The sequence below is a fragment of the Seriola aureovittata genome, chromosome 4, assembly GCF_021018895.1.
Source record: "Seriola aureovittata isolate HTS-2021-v1 ecotype China chromosome 4, ASM2101889v1, whole genome shotgun sequence".
NCBI lineage: Eukaryota > Metazoa > Chordata > Actinopteri > Carangiformes > Carangidae > Seriola > Seriola aureovittata.
In genome coordinates this window covers 17,119,515-17,142,849 of record NC_079367.1, presented here as the reverse complement: position 1 = coordinate 17,142,849, position 23,335 = coordinate 17,119,515, and the positions used below count along the sequence as shown (strand labels likewise).

The 23,335-nt window shown below is 38.4% G+C and overlaps 1 protein-coding gene across 2 annotated transcripts in view; it reads left to right on the top strand.

Annotated features, from left to right (window-relative positions):
- Positions 1 to 12,273, top strand: part of npas1 (neuronal PAS domain protein 1) — a 64,099-nt gene extending 51,826 nt beyond the window's left edge. For both annotated transcript variants that reach the window (XM_056374903.1, XM_056374904.1), the window contains 7 exons: positions 5,314 to 5,488; positions 5,657 to 5,769; positions 6,254 to 6,450; positions 6,608 to 6,714; positions 6,966 to 7,113; positions 8,663 to 8,775; positions 8,880 to 12,273. In XM_056374903.1, coding sequence (XP_056230878.1) covers positions 5,314 to 5,488; positions 5,657 to 5,769; positions 6,254 to 6,450; positions 6,608 to 6,714; positions 6,966 to 7,113; positions 8,663 to 8,775; positions 8,880 to 9,964 — 1,938 coding nt within the window. In that variant the 3' untranslated portion in view covers positions 9,965 to 12,273. The remainder of the gene's footprint in view (positions 1 to 5,313; positions 5,489 to 5,656; positions 5,770 to 6,253; positions 6,451 to 6,607; positions 6,715 to 6,965; positions 7,114 to 8,662; positions 8,776 to 8,879) is intronic.
- Positions 12,274 to 23,335: the final 11,062 nt, after the last annotated feature.

Sequence of the window (23,335 nt, the reverse complement as noted above, 5' to 3'; positions counted from 1 at the left end):
GGAGGAGACTGCATGAGATCATTTTTACACTCTTTCAATCCCTATGATGTGGAGTAGAAATCACAGCAAGCAGGTTTGTAGTTGCAAAAAAAGAAAAGTTTACAATGTCTTTCTTCAGCTTCCTTAAAGAGTAACTAAACACCTGCAGCTATTTTGTCCTCTTTAGTTAAACGTTTGAAGCCCAGTATGACACCTTGCAGCCCTGCTGGTTGCGGTTGGTCAAAAGTGAACCTTGTACTTGGTCATGGAGTACACCTGTGTGTCACTGCAGCAAGGGGCAAAGGTAAAACACTAGGAATCAGCAAAAAAAAGATTTTCAGGGGGTGTTAAGTTGCTCTTTAATGTTTCACTCACTATCACCGATCGCCACCGGCACAGGAAACACAAGCAGCTCGTGTGGCCTCATCATAGTTTTTGCAATCTCCATGTGGCATCTCCGTTTCCACCATTTGCCCTGACGGAGGTGCGGAACCGTAAATCCAGCTTAACAGTGGAGTCACATTAGAAAGAGATTAGTTCACAGCTAATGTGGAGAGGAAGAATGAATACATTGGCCATATGGGCATACATATGGGCATGTGAGTGTTGTATTACATATGACAAGCGTGAAAAAATCCAAAACCTATCCTTTAAGCTGACGTGAATTCAATTTGTATGTAAGATAAGGACAAGAGTTTTCATTTTGCAAAGACACATATGCAAGTAATGCACACATGCACACTCACACATGGAGATAAAAAAATATAGTGGCAAAAAAAAAAAGAAATGACAAATAGTCAAACAGTAAGATAGAGCTGTAGAAGCTAGAAAACGGAACAAAAAGGGAGACACGGAGAAATAAAGAGAACCAGACAGACAATTACGAGAGGGAAAGAAAATAAAAGAGAGCAATGGGAGAGAGAAAGAGAGACAGTGGTAAAGAGGAGAGAGAGAGTCTGAGTGTGTAAATAGAGTTTAAATGTGCAGTAGGAATGAAATTCGCCTTGGGATTGCCTAGGTAAACAAGACAGCCGAGGCTTTGGTGGAGATGCTAATAAAACAGAGCTGTTCTTATCAGCTGAGCAGATGGCCTAACCCATCACATCTACTCAAACAGGGGCCTAAGCCATCAGCATTCTAATGAAATTATTTATGATCGAAGATTACGTTCAAAACCTTGAACATACAACGCCACATTTACCTTCCCGAAGAGATGAGAGTGGGCGGGGATGGAGGGCTTTTATGCCAGCCAGAAAGGGCAGATAGAGTGACTTAGAGGATATATGAGAGAGAGTTTATAGTGTGTTTATGGACACAAACGGTGAGAATGAAAAACACACAAAAAGAGAGAAAGGAAAGGTGGGATGGAGAGGACAAAAACACTTGGATATACTTTGTTGACAAGTGGAGGCAGACACAGGGGAGAGAGGAAGGACAGACAAACAAATGATGTTCTGAGTGAAAAAGTGTAACTTGTGGTTTGTTTTGGAGGGCATGTCGCCCCTGTGGACCGCCCCTGCCCTGCCGTCTCCTGTCCCCCCTGTCTGACCCCTCTGCCCTGGCTTACACCCCGGGCTGCTCCCCAGACAGGGGGGTTGCTTAGCCGGCTTAGCCCAGGTCAGACACCTTGACCAAGGGCACAGCCTGCCGCCTACTCCCCTGGCGCCTGCAGGTATCATTTTACTTCTCACCGGGTCTCCAGGCCAGAAGCACGGGGATAAACCTGGGAACGCCACATAGCAAATGAGGGGGAGAGGAAGCTAGAGAAGGATGGATGGAGCTGTGGAAGTGAAGACAAAGACTGGAAAAAATGAAGAATTGGAGGGAGGAGAGATGGAAAGGATGGAGAAGTAAGAGTAGGGGCAGGGAGGAGAAAGGAAAGGGATAAATGGGGTAAAGAGAAGGGAGGAAGGATGGTAGATTGAGGGAGGAGAGAATTGATCTGGGAATGGTTAGTATGCAGCCCCCGCTCCCCCCTCCCTCCTTCCCTCTCCCCCTCCCTCCCTCCCTCTCTCCTCTCCCATCAGTCAGTGAGGGCTGAGGGCTGAGAGTGTGTTGTGGACCACTGCCCGGATGCCTCATACATATTAAAGCCCCCTGCTATTATTTATATCATGTCTCTCCTTCCCCTGCTCACTGCCCTCCTCCTACTCCCCCATCCCCACCACACCACCATACATACATGTACGTGCATGTCTGCCTACACACACACAAACGCACACACAAACGCACACACACACACACACAGGTTCATGCAGATGCACTGACAGACAACTACTCACACAAACATTGACACACAGTGACGCACGGAGACAAAAACAGACAGTCTAGTCGCATACGCAGAGAAACAGAGGCATGGCGCGCACTTGCATACGCACACAGTCTCACACACACACACACACACACACGCACACGCACTCTCGGAGAGATTTGAATGATCTCGGTCTCTCCTCACGTCTCCCTTCGCGCCACATTCTATACCTGTTTTTATGTCTGAGCCTGACTCATCCTCTCAATCGCTCCTTCTCTTTCTCATCTTCTCATTTCTGTCTGATCTTTTTTCACTCCCTCCCTCCTGCCTGTGATGGAGTGATATTATTCGGATAGGTCTTAAGCCCGGTAAAGCCCATAAGGACCTGTTTGTCTCTCTACCTTGTTTTCCAATACCACAGGGCCAGGGGATTGTGTCTCTTTCAGATGGCTGGTCCAGTGTTCTGAGCAGAGGTAAATTTAGCCCTTGTTTAAAAATGACAAGAATTCCCTTTGCAGAAGAATTGCTATTTATGAAATACAGACACCTTAACCCCAGACAAATAGATGGGATAGATAGACAGACAGACGGACAGACATCTTGGTGTAATCAGTAATAAAAGATGCCCGATGCAATGTTCATCCAGAGATGAAGTTTTAGAAAGCAACCCCAGTCCATTTACTTTTCAAATATCCAGCCTCTTAAAGCCACGACGCAAACTCTTAATTTTTAAACATTAATGAATGAGTCAGTTTTGATGTCAGAATCAAAAGGAATGCCGCAGAAAAATCCAGCACCTAATAATTACACTGCTGACGTTATATCTGCATAGTCAAGAGAAGAGCGACCAGAGAAAAAACCCACTTATCCTGTATATTCAGATGTTGTTAAGCTTTCCATGTTGCCCCTTTAATACATAGGCTATTTATTTTTAAGGCCACCAACATCATGGACCAGTACATTTAAATGACATTTTATAGAATGTAAAATGAAATTGATATAATTTTTCTTAATTTTGACTTTTTTCTTGCACTCATCAACTTCAATTGATGATGTTTAATAACTGCCAAAAGAACTTCATGCAAATTAATGTGGATCTGCATTATGAAATTATATCAAATGAGTGTATCAAACGCGTGATAAACAGAGAATTATCACTTGAATCTGCAGCTGCCCTCAGCTTTAAGAAGTTTTCCAGCAAGTTCCAGAGCATTGTTCAGCCGCCGTTTTAGTTCACTCTCGCCGCTCTGATGGCGTCACCTTCCAAAAAAAGCAGTAGCTGGTGAACATCGTGGAGCATTTAGCAGCTAAAGAGCCAGATGTTTACTTCATGAGTTGGTAGAGACCAAAAACGGAGCTAAAAGACAGTGACTGTTGGTGTGTTGGTCTCCCCCCAAGCTCAAGAGAAGTCACTAAAAATATTTTAAACAGCTTTACAGGAAGAATTTTATTATAGAAACACTTAAAAAAATGTCTATAGCATATGTTTAGTGTATAACAAGAACATGGAAAATAATCATTTTCATTTCACCTATTTTCTTGAAACCGTTATATACGATTTTGACCATATATCTCATGTGCACTTTATGTTCAGTTCAGTTCACTTTTTGGGCTGTAAACATATATTGGGTTGTGCAGTGGCCCAACGGTTAAGATATATGTGATATGACTGCAACGTCTTCCATCCAAGAACCTTTTTTGGGATATTGTACACCTCTCTTTCCCTGTATTTATTGTTTTTATCTCTTACTGTCACGACCAAGTAAAGGCAAAAAAAATCCTAAATATGCATAAGTACATATGTCAGCAGAATAGCCGTTTACAGTTGTTTTCAATGTCTGATCGTAACACATTTTTTCAGTATGGAGGAAAATTAGTCCATATGGTGCCTATCAGATCTAGTGTTCATAATATCTTTATTACAGGTGGTAAAATGCCATCAAAAAAAAAAACAGGGCATACCCCAAGAGATTAAGCCCTGCATGTCTGGGACTAAGAACCTCTATCCCTTCTCTTATCCTCCCTCAAACGGTGGGGTTTCCTCCATCTTTTCCCCTCTCTGTTCACCCATCGTGCATCGCTCTCATTCCGCCGCTCCCACCTTCCCCGTTCCCCTTCTTCATCTCCTCGGCTGTGATGTCCTTGAGGGCCTGCTGAAGCTCCCATAAAGCCTGCAGTAAATGGCTCTAATCCGGTAATAAATGGCTGTGTCCTACAGACAAGGGTGTGAGGCTGCTGCAGCCACGGCTTTATCAGATGGAATGGTATTGGCACACACATGCAAGGACACACACACTCATTCACAGATGTAATAGAAGCTGCATACATGTGTGTAAGCATGCATGCTCTCACCTACCCCCCCCCCCCCCCCCCCCACACACACACACACACACACACACACTCATTTATACAGCTTCAGATGGAATCACACCTGCTCCGATTGTGCTGCTTTTATGGATGCCATGCAAGAGCAGAGCCATTATTACCTTTAAATGATTAGAGATGCGACTATGATGCATTATGATGATAGGATCATATAGAGCTGTTGCACTGCTCTTTATGCCTGCTGGGATAGACTGTAACTGAATGAAGGAGCAGGGAGGGACACTGTGAATAAGAAGAAGAATAGTAATGTGACCTTTGGAGATACTTGGAGTTCACCTGTTTTTAATCAGCAAATACAATTGATTTTTATCTCCCCTGGTTTTATTTGTGTAATACTGTAGTCACTCAGTCCTCTGAGACTGGACTTAAATGTGTTCGTGTGTGTGTGTGTGTGTGTGTGTGTGTGTGTGGGAATGTCTTACAACCTCCACACTCCTTGTTGAGTTGTAACCCAGAGCAGCGCTTTTATTTTCCTGTCATAACATCTATTGATTTTTCCTCTGTGTGTGTGTGTGTGTGTGTTTGTGTGTGTGTGTGTGTGTGTGTGTGTGTGTGTGTGTGTGTGTGTGTGTGTGTGTTTGTGTGTGTGTGCGTGTGCGTGCGTGCGCGTGCGTGCGTGCGTGCGTGCGTGCGTGCTCATGTGTACGTATTTGTGCTCTAAGCTTCTGTTTTTGATCAGTGTATGTGTTTCTCCTCAGGTGGAGCTGACCGGCAGCAGTGTGTTCGACTACATCCACCCAGCGGACCACGTCGAGATGGCGGAGCGGCTGGGAATCAGGCCGCATCTTAGGGCCGAGGCCGGCTGCCACACGGCCCCTGAGAGCGCTTCCAGCTCCGCATCCACCTCCTCCCTGGCTGGTACCCCTGAGCCCGGTACTGATTATCCTGTCAATACATAGAGAGAAAACTGAAAGAAAAATATAAGAAAAAAGATCATTTTCGTTATATTCACTGAACTCAGTTTGCATCATCAAAACAAGAAAATAATAAATAAAAATAAGTGAGTTTTGTTTTATCCCCCTCTTCTCTCATCCTCAACAGCTCCGTCTAGTCCTCACTCTCCTGCTGACGAGCCTCCTGATCGCGGTTTCTTCATCCGCATGAAGTCCACGCTCACCAAAAGAGGCCTGCATGTCAAGTCCTCTGGATACAAGGTACTGAATGTGTGAGAAAAGAATTTATCATGATTTGAAAACATACCTTGTATTATGCATGCGTTAGCATTCACCTGCTTGTTCTTGGGCTGGTAAAATAACAAGCAGACCCTTGTCATTTTGTTTTGCGCTGCCCGTGTTTCATAGCACTGTCAAGGTGGTCGTTTTCACCGTGTTTTATGGCTGTGACCTTATTTCACACTGGACCGCTGCATATAACAGACAATTTACTGCACTCACTGCTGTAACACCGGTGCTGCTGCATCTTTTAGCTTAGAATTTGTCTTTGTATTGTGTTTATGTAAAATGTATATTGGTGAATATTATATATCTGAGTTCCTCTTATTGTTACTGTTATTTTCTTCATCCTGGATTGTGTAACTGTCTCACAAGGCATCAACCGATTCAAATTCCACCATATTCTTATTTTATCCTTATTCTAAATGTGTATAAGGAATACATACTGTTTTCCTCTGTTTGTCAGGTGATCCACGTGACAGGACGAATCCGCTGCCGCCCCGCGCTGGTGCCGGGCTCCACGCGTTCAATGCGTCGACCGATGGGTCTGGTGGCACTGGCGCACACACTTCCGCCCTCCACGCTTAATGAAGTCCGCATGGAGAGCCACATGTTTGTCTTCCGAGTGAACATGGACCTACAGGTCACATATTGTGAGAACAGGTAAAGGTTTTGGGTATAGATGAGGTCAGAGGAATGTCTTTTTTTTTTTCACCAGCAGTTGGCAGAGCAATCTGCCAGTTGGTGCTTTTAGAAAACTCATCTGTTTCTGTTTAGTAAACAAATATGTTTGTTTCTTGTTTGTGGCTTTTCCGTACAGGATCTCAGAGTACATGGATCTGACCCCAGCAGAGGTGGTAGGTCACACCTGCTACCACTTCATCCATGTAGAGGACCTGGAAAACCTTCGGCAAAGCCATGAAGACTGTGAGTCACATCCATAGGCAGATGTTATGTATGAAACTGATCCCCACTCCCCTCCTACTACACATTGTCTGCGGGCGAGGGGAGCCTGTTGAAATCTCATTCAGTCCTGTTGTGATAGGCGCCCTCTGCTGCTATCATCGTGAACTGTCAAACTAATAACGGGCTTCTTTACTGTCTTCCTCTCCTCTCCTCATCTTCATCCTCTCCTCATCCTCTCCCCTCCTCTCCATCATCCACCGCTCTCCTCCCAGTGCTGAGGAAAGGCCAGGTAGTGACGGGTTACTATCGCTGGCTCCAGAGGAGAGGAGGCTACCTGTGGATCCAGTCCACTGCCACTGTCTCCATCAACCACAAAGCCCCCCACGAACGCAACGTCATCTGGGTCAACTATGTCCTGAGGTTAGTACAACTGCAGCGGAGTCACAATCTGTCCTCCAGGAGGCATGCTGATATAAACCAAGTTTAAATGTGCAGGCACCACACTGTGTGCTGAGATCCTTTGAAGGGATAGATGATGAAATGCAGAGGGATTATTGGAAGAGTTTGATTCCCTCCAACATTTGAGAAAACTGAAGGCGATACTTTCAAAATAGTGACGTCGTAAAGTAAAGCGCAATACCAGGGCCTGTTGAAGTTAATAGTTATTTAAAAGTTTTATACAAATATTCATGATAGTTTTTTAATTTTAGTAAATATTTTGACATAATGTAATAGTCTTAGTCATCTTCAAATGGTATGTTTTGTAGAGTTTAAATAAATCTGAGTTTTTTTCCCCTAAATACAGAAAGAGTCTGTGAATCCCACTTTATGTTATTGCTGACAATTCTTGAATGGCAAGTTCTTACATTTTTTCAAAGTAATTCAATAATGATACGACATAAGATTTCGCAGCGTATAATTTTATGATGGGCAGTTTCATTTTTTAAATTTTTTTAAAACTTAACTTTCTCTATTGTCCAGTCAAATGTTCAATTTATTTTGTTTATTACACACAGTGAAAAAGAATTAATCAAACTTGAAAGAACTAGAGACTAGAGTGAGTAGTTTTTCAGCTGCTCTAACATTGTTCATCTGTCTGTAAACAGCAATACACCGCTACTTAGTCACTATTTAATATGTCCTCTTGGTTTGTGCTTTAGTTTAAATTACCCTCGTTGCCTTAATGTAGTATTACCTCTGTTTAAGGCTTTATTTTATTTTCACCACGGACACAACAACTGCAGGTAACCTCGAAAAATATGCTTTTCCCTTATTTCCCTCTTGTATATACACACACACGTACTCACTCAGACACTGATGCAAATATGCTCACACATTGTACACACACATGCCCGCACAAACACAAATGTGCGCACAGCGACAGAGCAGTCAGACAAAAACAAGAGGAGTAGGCTGAATTTCAATGCTAATTGGACTGAAGCTATATAATTACAACAAATGGATGTCAGAATTTTGGGGCTGAATGGTGTTTTAGTTAATTAGTGCTGTAATTACAAGAGCTCATTAACTTCTCCAACAGCCTCCTCCTTGTCTGGGCTTAACTGTGTATAGGTGGGCTGCTGAATGGGGCATAGTGTGTGTGTGTGTGTTTTTTTTTCTGTGTGTGTGTGTGTGTGTTTGTGTGTGTCTTAAAGGGCGGGGTCTGCCTATGTGTCTGTTTGCATGTGTATGTGTTGTAAGGCTGTTGTTTGGAGAACCGAGTGTGTGTTAGGTGGAGGTTAGAAGGGTGTGAGGCAGTTTGGCTATTGGAGGTTGTTATTAGGCTGATTATATGTTGTTTCCATCGCTAAGTATTCACTGAAATCAGCACTGCTCTAGTGTTTTTTTTAAGGCTGTAAGTGGCTTTAAGTGGTAGATGATCATTTGTGTATACGTCCACCTTTTCTCCCTCCCTGTCTCCTTTCCCATTTTCTCATTTATCCATCTTCCCATCCATTTATCCATCCAGTCGAACAGAGTTGCCCGACACTCCCCTGGATCTACTGCAGCTACCAGAGAGCGTAAGAGCAGAGAGACTTCGGGTTAGCTCCTCTCCCACCGACAGCTCCCCCCAGGCCAGAGGTAGGATGCTACACATACATTACTACCTTCCCATGATGCCCACTGACACAATGAAACACCTGCCTATGTGTCTCCTTATCATAAAAGTCTCCCTTCCCCCTCAGGCTCGCAGCCAGTGAAGGGCTCATTGGGGAAGAGTGACCATGACACTAAAGGTAGAGAGAAATTCTCTGCCGCTGCCATCCAATCAGAGGAAAGGAGGAAGCGCCTGCTGAGGTCCGACCCTGAGGGAGCTCCTCCCGAAACCCGTCGCAGACTGGAGGAGCTCCGTCACACCGAGGAGAGCGTATCAGCCTCCTCAGACCTGGCGAGCGAAAGTGATGGGGAGGAGGAGGAAGAAACAGAGTGGGACCAGGGGGGAGACAGTGACAGACTGAAACAAGAAGACGGTGGGGGAGGAGGTAAACAGAGTAGGGGGGGAGACACCCCAACTAGAGGGGAGAGAGGAGGGAGGGCGCACAACGGCCGGGCTGTGATCCAGCAGCTGAAGAGTGTAGTGACCCCCTCTCCCCTGTCTGGCAGCCCCAGCATCAAGACTGAACATGACTCCCTGACCACCGGGGGGCGCTGGGGGTCACACACACAAACCTCCACCTCGCACACCACCCAGCCCCAACCCTCACATGCACACACACCCTCCAGCAGTCTCAACGGCGACAGCCCCACCACCCCGATCCCCGACTCTTCCTCCAGCAGTGAAGCCCCTCCAAAAGGTTTGTTCACTCCCCCGTCCCCTGCTTTGTCCCCCGCCATGTCCGTGTCCTCCCCGCTGCCCCGCGAGGAGAGGGTTGTGTCAGGGGTGGTCAGTCGGGGCAGCGGTGGTGGAGGTGGTGCTCCTGACTTTGAGCTGCTCCAGAGACTGGCTGCAGGCGGTGCTGCGGGGCGGGTCCTCTTCCACCCCCTTGCCCTTGGCCCACAGGGCCCGCAGAGCCTCTACGCCCCCAGCACTATCCGCTACGCTCCACCTGAGCTGCCTCCCTCCCACCACCACAGCGCAGGACACAGCGATGGCCTGCAGCTACGCTCGGACCACCACAAGGGACCCCCGCCTGCCTTCTTTCCCCACCTACAGCGGCTGGCCGGCCTGCCACCCTTCAGTGGTTTCTCCCCGTCTGACAGCCCTTTCTCCTCCGGCCTGCCCTTCTGTATGAATGGACTGAGGGGGGCTGCAGGCTCCGAGGAGGACTGAGAGTCAAAAGGGAGGGGGTGAGAGGAGAAGATAAAAATGAAGGATGGAGCGGGGTGACAGGACAGAAAGAAAGACATTGAAAAGGGCAGGACAGACAGAAGTGGCAGGACATTAAGCCTCTAAGGACGTTACTAATTGGACAATGAGTTGAATAACTGAGATCTAAAGTATGTGACAAGTCGCTGCCATAGGGAATTATTGTGTCTGCCTATTGTGGACAAGTGACAGTGATTCTCAAAGAAAATGGGACATGGAAACTTTTGACTGGTTGTCCCTCAAGACTTTCCTTCTCTACAACAATAATGAACTCTGCTCTGTGTCTTTCTCTAGATGACTGTGTTGATTTCTGTGTCTCTTCCACTCAGAGAAGCCATATTGTATATAGAGACAAAACCATAAAGACCCTCAGCTCACACCCTCCTCACTGTCACCCCAATTAACCCAATTAACCCTAAAGACAGTAGAAAGAGATGGACACATGTCTGTAGGAATGAGAGTGACTTTGGAAATAAATTTTTATTATTGCAGTATTATACAAATCATCTCTTACACTGAGATCCAGGTGAGAATTTGATTATAGGGTTTCCCGTGAAATAGATGGAGCCAGCCCTCTGGTGTTTTTGTATTGAGATTCAAAATGATGATAATAATAATAATAATAATAATGATAATAATAATAAATCCAAGTATTCATCAGTCAGCCATACTTAAAGCACACTGTTGGGACAAAAATATGAATAATCCCAGACATTCCATTATATATAAGGGAAGAAAATGCAATGCAGACTGGATGTTATTTCTGTTGTTTGATTATAGGAAGTTCATTTGTTTAACTGAGTATTAATTATAGTATATTCTGTATGATGCTGCGATTGTGTTTGTGTATGAAAGCCATATTCTTGTTTTTTTAATTTTTTTAAGGTTTTTATTGATTTTTGAACCAGATAAAACAGATGGGAAAATCGTGTGAAAAAATGTGTCTAGACAGACAAAATAACATTGTTTTATTGGATGCACAATATCATCCAAATACTTTTTTTTTATTATTCTCTAAAAAAAATATTTCTGAAAATGTTTTTAGGAGGGGAAATGGTGTTGGACAGACGTGTTTTATTATCATTTAAACCTCTGTGTTTTTCGGAGCACTTACTGGAATTTGTTCTGGTGTGAACTCAAAGCACTTCATCACTTAACACTCGCTGTGTGATCCTGTTAAAACAGAAAACAATGCAAGAGTGGTCGCTAATACCACAGCCTGACCACAGTGTAGTAGAGGGGATAAATGCTCATTTAAAAAGGCAGGTAAAATAAACAGACTACATGTGGTCATTAAAAGATGACCATTAAAGGTCAATAAAAAACAACCTGAATTACTCTGATACTGGTTTCAGTTCAATTCAGTCAAATGGAGATAAAGTTTTAAATGAAAAAGTGGAAATATGAAACACTTGAAATTTCAGTTTCACACTGTTTGATTGGACTTCCTCTCAGGACGGTAAAAACAAAACACTTTTTTTAAATTAGTGCTCAAAATATTTAATCTCCCATTTGATCTGAAGTGAGTCACAAACAATTTGGTGATATACTCAAACAATTTTCATTACAAAATGTAATATTTAACATTTAAAACATTGACCCTTTTTGCCAAATGCAGACAAAAGTATTAAAAAAAATGTGAGGATTCACATTTTTAACAATAGTAATAAATGAATTAAACAACACATAATTCTCTAGCACTTTTTGAATAAATTCCTTCAAACTGAAATGTATAAAACCTGAAGAAAAACAAGTCTTCAGAATGTGAATAAGAATTCTCCCGTATTTAGAGTCATGGTTCAGTGTCTGATCTGAGGGCTCGGTTTATGTGGAGATCTCAGATGTTCTGATGTCAGACGGGAAAAAAAAGAAGAGACATTTCTAATTGTTCCGATCCGATGTGCACTACACACCCATACTGTAGCTGTCACATACATATATGTGTGAGCGCACATGTTCTCGGGTGTTTAATGGTATAATTTGTGCGTATGAATGCGTGTGTGCGGTTGCTTGTACAAGTGTGTATGTTTTTGTTTTTTGTTTTTAATTAAATAGCTAACCCCTTGCCCATCACTGTGAATCTAATGTTATCCTGCCATCTTTGTGAATACTCCACCCACTCATCAAATAAAATGAACAAATGTAAAAAGAAAAACAGTGATACAGATGATGATAACAATAAAATATTCCAGTAGAGGAGCACAACTGAAGACGTTGTTTCTTTCTTGCTTCTGTGCAACACATAATTTCAACAATAAAGACCTATGAAATTGCATGGTTCTATTTATTTATTATATAGTTAATTAAGGTTTAATATCTGATTCAAATAGTTTTCTCCTCACTTACATTTACACACACTACAGTTGTTAGTTACTAAGATGCCACTTCACAAAACATCCAATGTTTAACACGTATTCATATACAGCCTTTTAATATATGTGTGAGACCAGCACGAATTCATACCACGCACAGCCAGGAGTAACAAACACAAGGGACAAGTCAGTGGTAGTATAAATATCAAAAGATGTCTGTGTCACTGCAAATAGTTATGATGCACACTATAGCTCACATACTATTGATCCGTAATAAAAAAGTAAAGTGTGGAGCAGGTGAGATCGACTCCTGACGTGAAGCAGGTCATCGTTTGAGTGTGTCGGATTCAACAAAGACGTTGCCATAAATTGGTCTAAAATGAACACCAAAGCACAGAGAGTACATGGAGAGTGTCTCACTTATGAAAAAGTATATGCGGGCGTGCATCACCATGTGTATGTGTGTATGTGTGTGTGTGTGTGTGTGTGTGTGTGTGTGTGTGTGTGTACATTGGTGGTTTGCTCATGTGTGCATCTCCATGAATTTGCGTGTGCATGCGCGCGAACGTGTGTGTGTGTGTGTGTGTGTGTGTGTGTGTGTGTGTGTGTGTGTGTGTGTGTGTGTGTGTGTGTGTGTTGTCTGAAGCAGCCCCAGGGAGGGGCTCTGACATTGAAGACGGGTTAAATCCTGTTTTACATTCAAGTGGCAGGCCCTAGTTCATTAGAGTGAGGATCATTCCTCCTCAAGACCAAAGGAAGCGCATACTAAACAAGAGCAGTTGTTGGGGAGAAAATGCCATTGTACGTGCAAAACCGTATGTACTGTATAAGTGTGTGTGTGCTGTGAATGGAGCTGCAAAATAACCTCTGGTTTCCTCTTTATATCTTCTTTTTTGTGGAGTACTGTCTTTGTACAACGACGTAAAGGTGCTGCTTGTACACTTGAAATTATTGTGCACTAGTTGTATCAATATGCATGTGTGTGAGTGTGTGTGTGTGTGTGTGTGTGTGTGTGTGTGTGTGTGTTTGTGTGTGTGTGCACGCACGCAAGTCATGGCAGCTCTCCTGACTGTCTTCCACTCAGCCTGTCAGTGAGTCACCCATACGCCCTCTCTGTCACTGACTTTGATGGCTTATCTTACCTCCTGAATTGGAGTCGCGCTCCCGGGGGAAATACCTTAGCACATGTAAATGCATTTGAAAGAGTAAAAATATGGGTAGGAATAATAGAGTGAGGGATGGAGGAAGACACCCAGACAGCTTCCACCTGGTATGGGCTTACTATACCTCACCAACCCTCTCTTTCCTCCACCCCTCCTCTGCTACTTCCTCTATTTTCATCTTTGTCATTGTTTCCCAACAATCTCCTCTTTCTCCTCTCAGCCAGGAGAAGGCCAATCCATTCTTAATGTAGGTCTCAAGGCAGATGCTTTGATCCGTACATATGGCATTTAACACCTGAGAGCAGATGAGCAATCTGCGTTCAAAATAAGCAGAGGTTATGGCTCCCACTTTCAGGGCTGAGTGTGTGGATGTGAGGCTGAGGAGATGTATGATACTAGACCTGGACGTGGCGCTGTAGCTGGTGTTGTGGTTTCTGTAGCTGCTCGGGGTCTGGGGTAGATGGTGTTTGTCAGTGAGGGTGCGTCTCCTGCCTCTGGGCGCCCTGCCCTTTAGACGCGCCAGGCCTCAGGAGCCTCCTGCATGCCAAACAGACCTGTGCAGTCAAATGCAGCCACGGAGGGGAGAAGGGAGGGGAGGAGAAACGAACGTGAGGAGGAGTCCAGAAATAAAGGACTGGAGGGCGAAAGGGTAGAAGAGGATCTAAGGGAGAAAGCTGAGGAGGGAGGAGAGAGGCTGGAGGGGAGGAGGTGGGGTGCTGGTCACACTGCAGCAGCCATCCAGACACACCCTGCATGTGAAACACAACTGCACTGAAACGCCCTGGGAATCAACTAAGGAGAGGTGGGAGGAGATGAGGAGAGTGAGAGAGAAGGAGAGAGGAGGAGAGGAACAGAGGGTGACTCTGAGGTGAGTCTCAACAGCAACACTGTGTGTCGATGGCTGGGAGATATCACAGACCTTCGCCCTAACCCAGTCAGCGATAGCTATCACAGACAAAGCCCCCCATCACCAACACTCCCACACACACACACACACACACACACACACACACACACACACACACACACACACACACACTGCTCTGTTCAGTTCATATATTCATACATGCTTGCACATGAGCAGCTCATTATAAAAATTATGCATGTGCAGCATCTGTGTGTGGACAGTTTGTACATCTTTTGATTCCTGCTGCAGTGTGAGTAACTACTGACTCTGACAACATTTACACATTATATTGGGCCTTGCTTACATGATCCTAAAAATATGACAACTTCTCATGAGGTGCTGTGTCACAGGTAGGGGCCTTTACTTGTGCTGATTATTTGCTGAGAGTAAATATTTTGATGAATGATTTCTCCATATTTAAGATCTAGGAGATTTTGTTTTCTGTACAAGTGTTTTCAAATCTCCTTTTGTTCGTGTGAACAGATCTACAATCCGTGGGTAAATGTGTAATCTGTAAAAGTAAAACACCTTCCACAAATGCAAAAGATAAAAAATAAACAACAAAAATAAAAACATAAATATCTTGAAAATGCAAAACAAATTTGCAAATATACAAACAAATTCCACAAATAAAAAGGCCGGCTCAAAGCATAAGATAACTAAGTGGCTGATTAGGGCCCCCGTGGCCACATTTGTATGCCTGACTATACCGTGACGTTTTTGGGCATTTTTTCTGCCTTAACATACCATGACGTTTTTGGGCATTTTCATGCCTTACTATACTATGACATTTTGTGCTTTTCTATACTATGACTGTTTTATGACATTTTTATGACTTATTATACTATGACATTTTTTGAAGTTTTTATACCTAGCTATACTATGAAGTTTTTTGACATTTTCAAGCCTTAATATACTATGATGTTTTTTGACGTTTAATGCCTGAGTATAATATGACAGATTTTTTTTTTTTTTTTACATTTTTCTGCCTTACTAAAATATGACAATTTCATGCCTTAAAATACTATGATGTTTTTTTTTTAAATTTTATACCTATACTATGACGTTTTCTGCCATAGTATACTATGACTTTTTTAAAATTTTTTATGCGTGACTATACTATGACGTTTTTGGGCATTTTTCTGCCTTACTATACTATGATATACTATGTTTTATGCCATAGTATACTATGTCGTTTTTTGGTATTTTCATGCCTTAACATACCACGAGGATTTTTGACATTTTTATGTCTTACTATACTATAAAGTTTTTGGCCGTTTTGATGCCTTACTATACTATGACGTTTTTTTATATTTTCATGCCTTAATATGCTATGATGTTTTATAACATTTTATGACTTAATATACTATGACATTTTTGGCCGTTTTCATGCCTTACTATACTAAGTCTTTTTTCCAGTTTTTATGCCTTGCTATACTATGATGTTTTTTGATGTTTTTATGCCTTACTACACTATGACATTTTATGACATTTTTTGCCTTACTATACTGTGACGTTTGTTGATATTTTTTACCTTACTATACTATGACGTTTTTAAAAAATGTTATGCCTTACCATACTGTGAAGTTTTTTTGCCTTACTATGATATGACGTTTTTTTGACATTTTTTGCCTTATTATACCGTAACGTTTTTCTTGCCTTAATATACTGTGGCGTTTTTTTTTACATTTTTGTGCCTACTATACTATGGTGTTTTTTTGCCTGACTATAATATCACTTTTTTTGACATTTTTTGCCTTACTATACTATGACGTTTTTCTTGCCTTAATATACTATGACGTTTTTTAACATTTTTATACCTTGCTATACTTTGATGTTTTTTGAAATTTATTGCCTTATTATACTATCAGGTTTTATGCCTGATTATACTATGATGTCTTTAAAGTTTACTATAATATCATCATATGTTATGTTTACAGGATAGTTTTGCCTTGCTATACTGGGACGTTTTTTGACATTTTCTGTCTTACTATACTGTGATATTTTTTGATATTTTTGACCTTACTATCATATGACATTTTTCTTGCCATAATATACTATGACATTTTTTGAAATTTTTTGTCTTACTATACTGTGATGTTTTTTGACATTTTTTGTCTTACTATACTGTGATGTTTTTTGATAGTTTTTGCCTTACTTTACTGTGAAGTTGTTTGAATTTTTTATACCTTACTATACTGTGAGGTTTTATGCCATAGTATACTATGACTTTTTTTCCATTTCATGCCCTATTATGCTATGAAGTTTTTTGACATTTTTATGCCTCACTATAGTATGACGTTTTTGGCTGTTTTCATGCCTTAATATACTATGACGTTTTTTGGCTTACTATACTATGACATTTTTTTTGCTTTAATATACTATGACATTTTTTGACACTTTTTGCCTTATTACACTTTGACGTTTTTTTTGTCTTACTATACTATGATGTTTTTTGACACTTTTTACCTTACTGTACTATGATGTCATAGTATAGTAAGGCATACTATGACATTTTCTGACGTTTTTATTCCTTACTACACTATGACATTTTATTACATTTTTTGCCTTACCATACTGTGACTTTTTTGATATCTTTTAACTTACTATACTATCACGTTTTTTTTTAATTTTTGTATCTTACTATACTATGATTCTTTTTTAAATCTATATGCCTTACTATACCATGATGTTTTTTGGCACTTTTTGCTTTACTACACTATGAAGTTTTTTTGCCTTACTATAATATGACGTTTTTTGACATGTTTTGCATTACTATACTGTGACGTTTTTGATATTTTTTAGCTTACTATATAAGGGGTTTTGTAACATTTTAATGCCTTACTATACTATGATGTTTTTTGACACTTTTTGACTTACTGTACTATGACGTTTTTATGCCTTACTCTGCCATGACATTTTTTGACGTTTTTATGCCTTACTACACTATGACTTTTTTTTGTCATTTTTTGCCTTACTATACTATGATGTTTTTTTTACTTACTATATGGTGATGTTTTTTGACAATTCATGCATACTATAATATGACATCTTTTTTGCCTTAATATACTGTGACGTTTTTGACATTTTTTGCTTTACCATACTGTGAGGTTTTTTGATATTATTTTTACCTTACTATACTATGATGGTTTTTTTCATTTTTTTTTATTTATTACTAAACTATGATGTTTTTTGGGGGTTTTATGCCTTACTTTACTGTGACTTTTTTTTTGCCGTACTATACTATGATGTTTTTTGACACTTATTGCCTTACTATACTATAACGTTTTTTAAATTTTTTTTTACCTTACTATACTATAACGTTTTTTAACATTTTTGTACCTTACTATACTATGATGTTTTTTTTTTGTTTTTTTTTATTTATAACTAAACTATGATGTTTTTTGACATTTTTTTAAAACATTTTTATTCCTTACTATACTATGACAGTTTTTGACATTTTTTGCCTTACTATACTTTGAGGTTTTTTGATATTTTTTACCTTACCATACTGTGAGGTTTTTTGATTTTTTTTCCCTTACTATACTATGATGTTTTTGACACTTTTTGCCTTACCATACTGGGACGTTTTTTGAGATTTTTTAACTTACTATACTATGACGTTTTTTTATTTTATTTTTGCACCTTACTATCCTATGATTTTTTTTTTATTGTTATGCCTTACTATACCATGAGGTTTTTTGACAGTTTTTGCTTTACCACACTGTGATGTTTTTTTGCCTTAATATAATATGATGTTTTTTGCGGTTTTAATGCCTTACTATACTATGATGTTTTGACACTTATTGCCTTACTATGCTATGACGTTTTTTTTTTTTTACATTTTTTGCCTTACCATACTGTGACGTTTTTTGATATCTTTTAACTTATTATACTATCACTTTTTTAAAAATATTACCTTACTATACTATGATTTTTTTTTTTTTTTTACGCCCTACTATACTATGATGTTTTTTGGGGTTTTATGCCTTACTATACTATGACATTTTTTTTGCCTTACTATACTATGACGTTTTTTTTTTAATTCTTTTGCCATACTATACTATGATGTTTTTGACACTTTTTGCCTTACTTTACTATGACCATTTATTTTTTGTACCTTATTATAATATGACGTTTTTTGACATTTCTTACTATGCTACAACGTTTTTATAACATTTTTATTTTTTACTATACTATGATGTTATTTGACAATTTTTGCCTTACTGTACTATGAAGTTTTTATGCCTTATTCTGCTATGACATTTTTTGACGTTTTTATGCCTTACTACACTATGACGTTTTGTTGCCTTACCACACTATGATGTTTGACATTTTTAAGCCTTAATATAGTATGTCTTATTTTTGACATTTTATGCCATTATACTATGTCGTTTTTTGGCATTTTTCTTCCATAAATTTTTTGCTGTTTCTTGGCCTGTTATGCCTTAATATACTTTCACGTTTGATGCCTGACCATACTATGATGATTTTATAACCTTTTATGATTTAATATACTATGTTGTATTTTTATCATTTTATGCAATACTATACTATATCGTTTTTGGCATTTTTATGCCTAATTATATCATTTCATCTCATGCCTTGCCATACTATGACGTTTTTATGACCTTTTATGCTTTAATATACTATGATGTATTTTTGACGTTTTTTGCCATACTATACTATGTCGTTTTTTGGCCTTTTTATGCCTAGTTATATTAATTCATCTCATGCCTTGCCATACTGAGACGTTTTTATGACCTTTTATGCCTTAATATACTATGTTGTGTTTTTGACATTTTATGCCATACAATAATGTGTTTTTTTAGCATTTTTCTTCCATTAATTTTTTTCCGTTTCTTGGCATTTTATGCCTTACTATACTATCTCATTTGATGCCTGACCATACTATGACGTTTATATGACATTTTATGCCTAATTATATTATTTCATCTCATGCCTTGCCATACTATGACGCTTTTATGACATTTTATGCCTTAATATACTATGTTGTATTTTTGACCTTTTTCTTCCATAAAATTTTTTGCCGTTTCTGGGCCTTTTATGCCTTAATATGCTTTCACGTTTGATGCCTGACCATACTATGACAATTTTATGACATTTTATGGCTTAATATACTATGTTGTATATTTGACATTTTATGCCATACTATTTTTTACTGTTTTCTGGCATTTTTATGCCTAATTATATTATTTCATCCCATGCCTTGCCATCCTATGACGTTTTTATGACATTTTATGATTCAATATACTATGTTGTATTTTTGACATTTTATGCCATACGATACTATTTCTTTTTTTGGCATTTTTCTTCCATAAAATTTTTTGCCGTTTCTTGGCATTTTATGGCTTAATGTACTTTCACGTTTGATGCCTGACCATACTATGACGATTTTATAACCTTTTATGATTTAATATACTATGTTGTAGTTTTAAAATTTTACCTTTTTGGCATTTTTCCTCCATAAAAGGTTTTGCCGTTTCTTGGCATTTTATGCCTTACTATACTATCTTGTTTGATGCTTGACCATACTATGACATTTTTATAACCTTTTATGATTTAATATACTATGTTGTATTTTTTACCTTTTTTGCCATACTATACTATGACGTTTTTTGGCATTTTTATGCCTGATCATATTATTTAATCGCATGCCTTGCCATACTATGACGTTTTTATGACCTTTTATACCTTAATATTCTATGTTGTATTTTTAACATTTTTTTTGCCATACTATACTATTTCGTTTTTTGGTATTTTTCTCCCATACTATTTTTTGCCGTTTCTTGGCCTTTTATGCCTTACTATACTATCTTGTTTGATGCCTGACCATACTATGACATTTTTATAACCTTTTATGATTTAATATACTATGCTGTATTTTTGACGTTTTTGCCATACTATACTATGACGTTTTTTTTGGCATTTTTATGCCTAATTATATCATTTCATCTCATGCCTCGCCATCCTATGACGATTTTATGACATTTTATGCCTTAATATACTATGTTGTATTTTTGACATTTTATGCTATACTATACTATGCCGTTTTTTGGCATTTTTCTTCCATTAAATTTTTTGCCGTTTCTTGGTATTTTATGCCTTAATATACTATTTAGTTTGATGCCTGACCATACTATGACGTTTTTATGACCTTTTATGACTTAATATGCTATGATGTATTTTTGACGATTTTTTTCCATACTAAACTATGTCGTTTTTTGGCATTTTTCTTCCATAATATTTTTTGCCGTTTCTTGGCCTTTTATGCCTTACTATACTATCTTGTTTGATGCCTGACCATACTATGACATTTTTATAACCTTTTATGATTTAATGCTGTATTTTTGACGTTTTTGCCATACTATACTATGACGTTTTTTTTGGCATTTTTATGCTTAATTATATCATTTCATCTCATGCCTCGCCATCCTATGACGATTTTATGACATTTTATGCCTTAATATACTATGTTGTATTTTTGACATTTTATGCTATACTATACTATGCCGTTTTTTGGCATTTTTCTTCCATTAAATTTTTGCCGTTTCTTGGTATTTTATGCCTTAATATACTATTTAGTTTGATGCCTGACCATACTATGACGTTTTTATGACCTTTTATGACTTAATATGCTATGATGTATTTTTGACGTTTTTTTCCATACTATACTATACTATGTCGTTTTTTGGCATTTTTCTTCCATAATATTTTTTGCCGTTTCTTGGCATTTTATGCCTTACTATACTATCTCCTTTGATGCCTGACCATACTATAACATTTTTATGACCTTTTATGCTTAATATATTATGATGTATTTTTGATGTTTTTTGCCATACTATACTATGCCGTTTCTTGGCCTTTTATGCCTTACTATTATATCTTGTTTGATGCCTGACCATACTATGACATTTTTATAACCTTTTATGATTTAATATACTATGTTGTATTTTTGACGTTTTTTGCCATACTATACTATTTCGTTTTTTGGTATTTTTCTCCCATACTATTTTTTGCCGTTTCTTGGCCTTTTATGCCTTACTATACTATCTTGTTTGATGCCTGACCATACTATGACATTTTTATAACCTTTTATGATTTAATATACTATGCTGTATTTTTGACGTTTTTGCCATACTATACTATGACGTTTTTTTTGGCATTTTTATGCCTAATTATATCATTTCATCTCATGCCTCGCCATCCTATGACGATTTTATGACATTTTATGCCTTAATATACTATGTTGTATTTTTGACATTTTATGCTATACTATACTATGCCGTTTTTTGGCATTTTTCTTCCATTAAATTTTTGCCGTTTCTTGGTATTTTATGCCTTAATATACTATTTAGTTTGATGCCTGACCATACTATGACGTTTTTATGACCTTTTATGACTTAATATGCTATGATGTATTTTTGACGATTTTTTTCCATACTAAACTATGTCGTTTTTTGGCATTTTTCTTCCATAATATTTTTTGCCGTTTCTTGGCCTTTTATGCCTTACTATACTATCTTGTTTGATGCCTGACCATACTATGACATTTTTATAACCTTTTATGATTTAATGCTGTATTTTTGACGTTTTTTGCCATACTATACTATGACGTTTTTTTTGGCATTTTATGCTTAATTATATCATTTCATCTCATGCCTCGCCATCCTATGACGATTTTATGACATTTTATGCCTTAATATACTATGTTGTATTTTTGACATTTTATGCTATACTATACTATGCCGTTTTTTGGCATTTTTCTTCCATTAAATTTTTGCCGTTTCTTGGTATTTTATGCCTTAATATACTATTTAGTTTGATGCCTGACCATACTATGACGTTTTTATGACCTTTTATGACTTAATATGCTATGATGTATTTTTGACGTTTTTTTCCATACTATACTATGTCGTTTTTTGGCATTTTTCTTCCATAATATTTTTTGCCGTTTCTTGGCATTTTATGCCTTACTATACTATCTCCTTTGATGCCTGACCATACTATAACATTTTTATGACCTTTTATGCTTAATATATTATGATGTATTTTTGATGTTTTTTGCCATACTATACTATGCCGTTTCTTGGCCTTTTATGCCTTACTATTATATCTTGTTTGATGCCTGACCATACTATGACATTTTTATAACCTTTTATGATTTAATATACTATGTTGTATTTTTGACGTTTTTTGCCATACTATACTATGATGTTTTTTTTTGGCATTTTTATGCCTACTTATATCATTTCATCTCATGCCTCGCCATCCTATGATGATTTTATGACATTTTATGCCTTAATATACTATGTTGTATTTTTGATATTTTATGCCATACTATACTATGCTGTTTTTTGGCATTTTTCTTCCATAATATTTTTTGCCATTTCTTGGCATTTTATGCCTTACTGTACTATGTCGTTTGATGCCTGACCATACTATGATGATTTTATAACCTTTTATGATTTAATATACTATGTTGTAGTTTTAATATTTTATGCCAAACTATACTATGACCTTTTTGGCATTTTTATGCCTGATCATATTATTTAATCTCATGCCTTGCCATACTATGACGTTTTTATGACCTTTTATACCTTAATATTCTATGTTATATTTTTAAAAATTGTTTTGCCATACTATAATATGCAGTTTTTTGGCATTTTTCTCCCATACTATTTTTTGCCGTTTCTTGGCCTTTTATGCCTCATTATACTTTCACATTTGATGCCTGACCATACTATGACGATTTTATGTCATTTTATGGCTTAATATACTATGATGTATTTTTGATGTTTTTTGCCATACTATACTATGACGTTTTTTGGCATTTTTATGCCTGATCATATTATTTCATCTCATGCCTCGCCATCCTATGACGATTTTATGACATTTTATGCCTTAATATACTATGTTGTATTTTTGATAT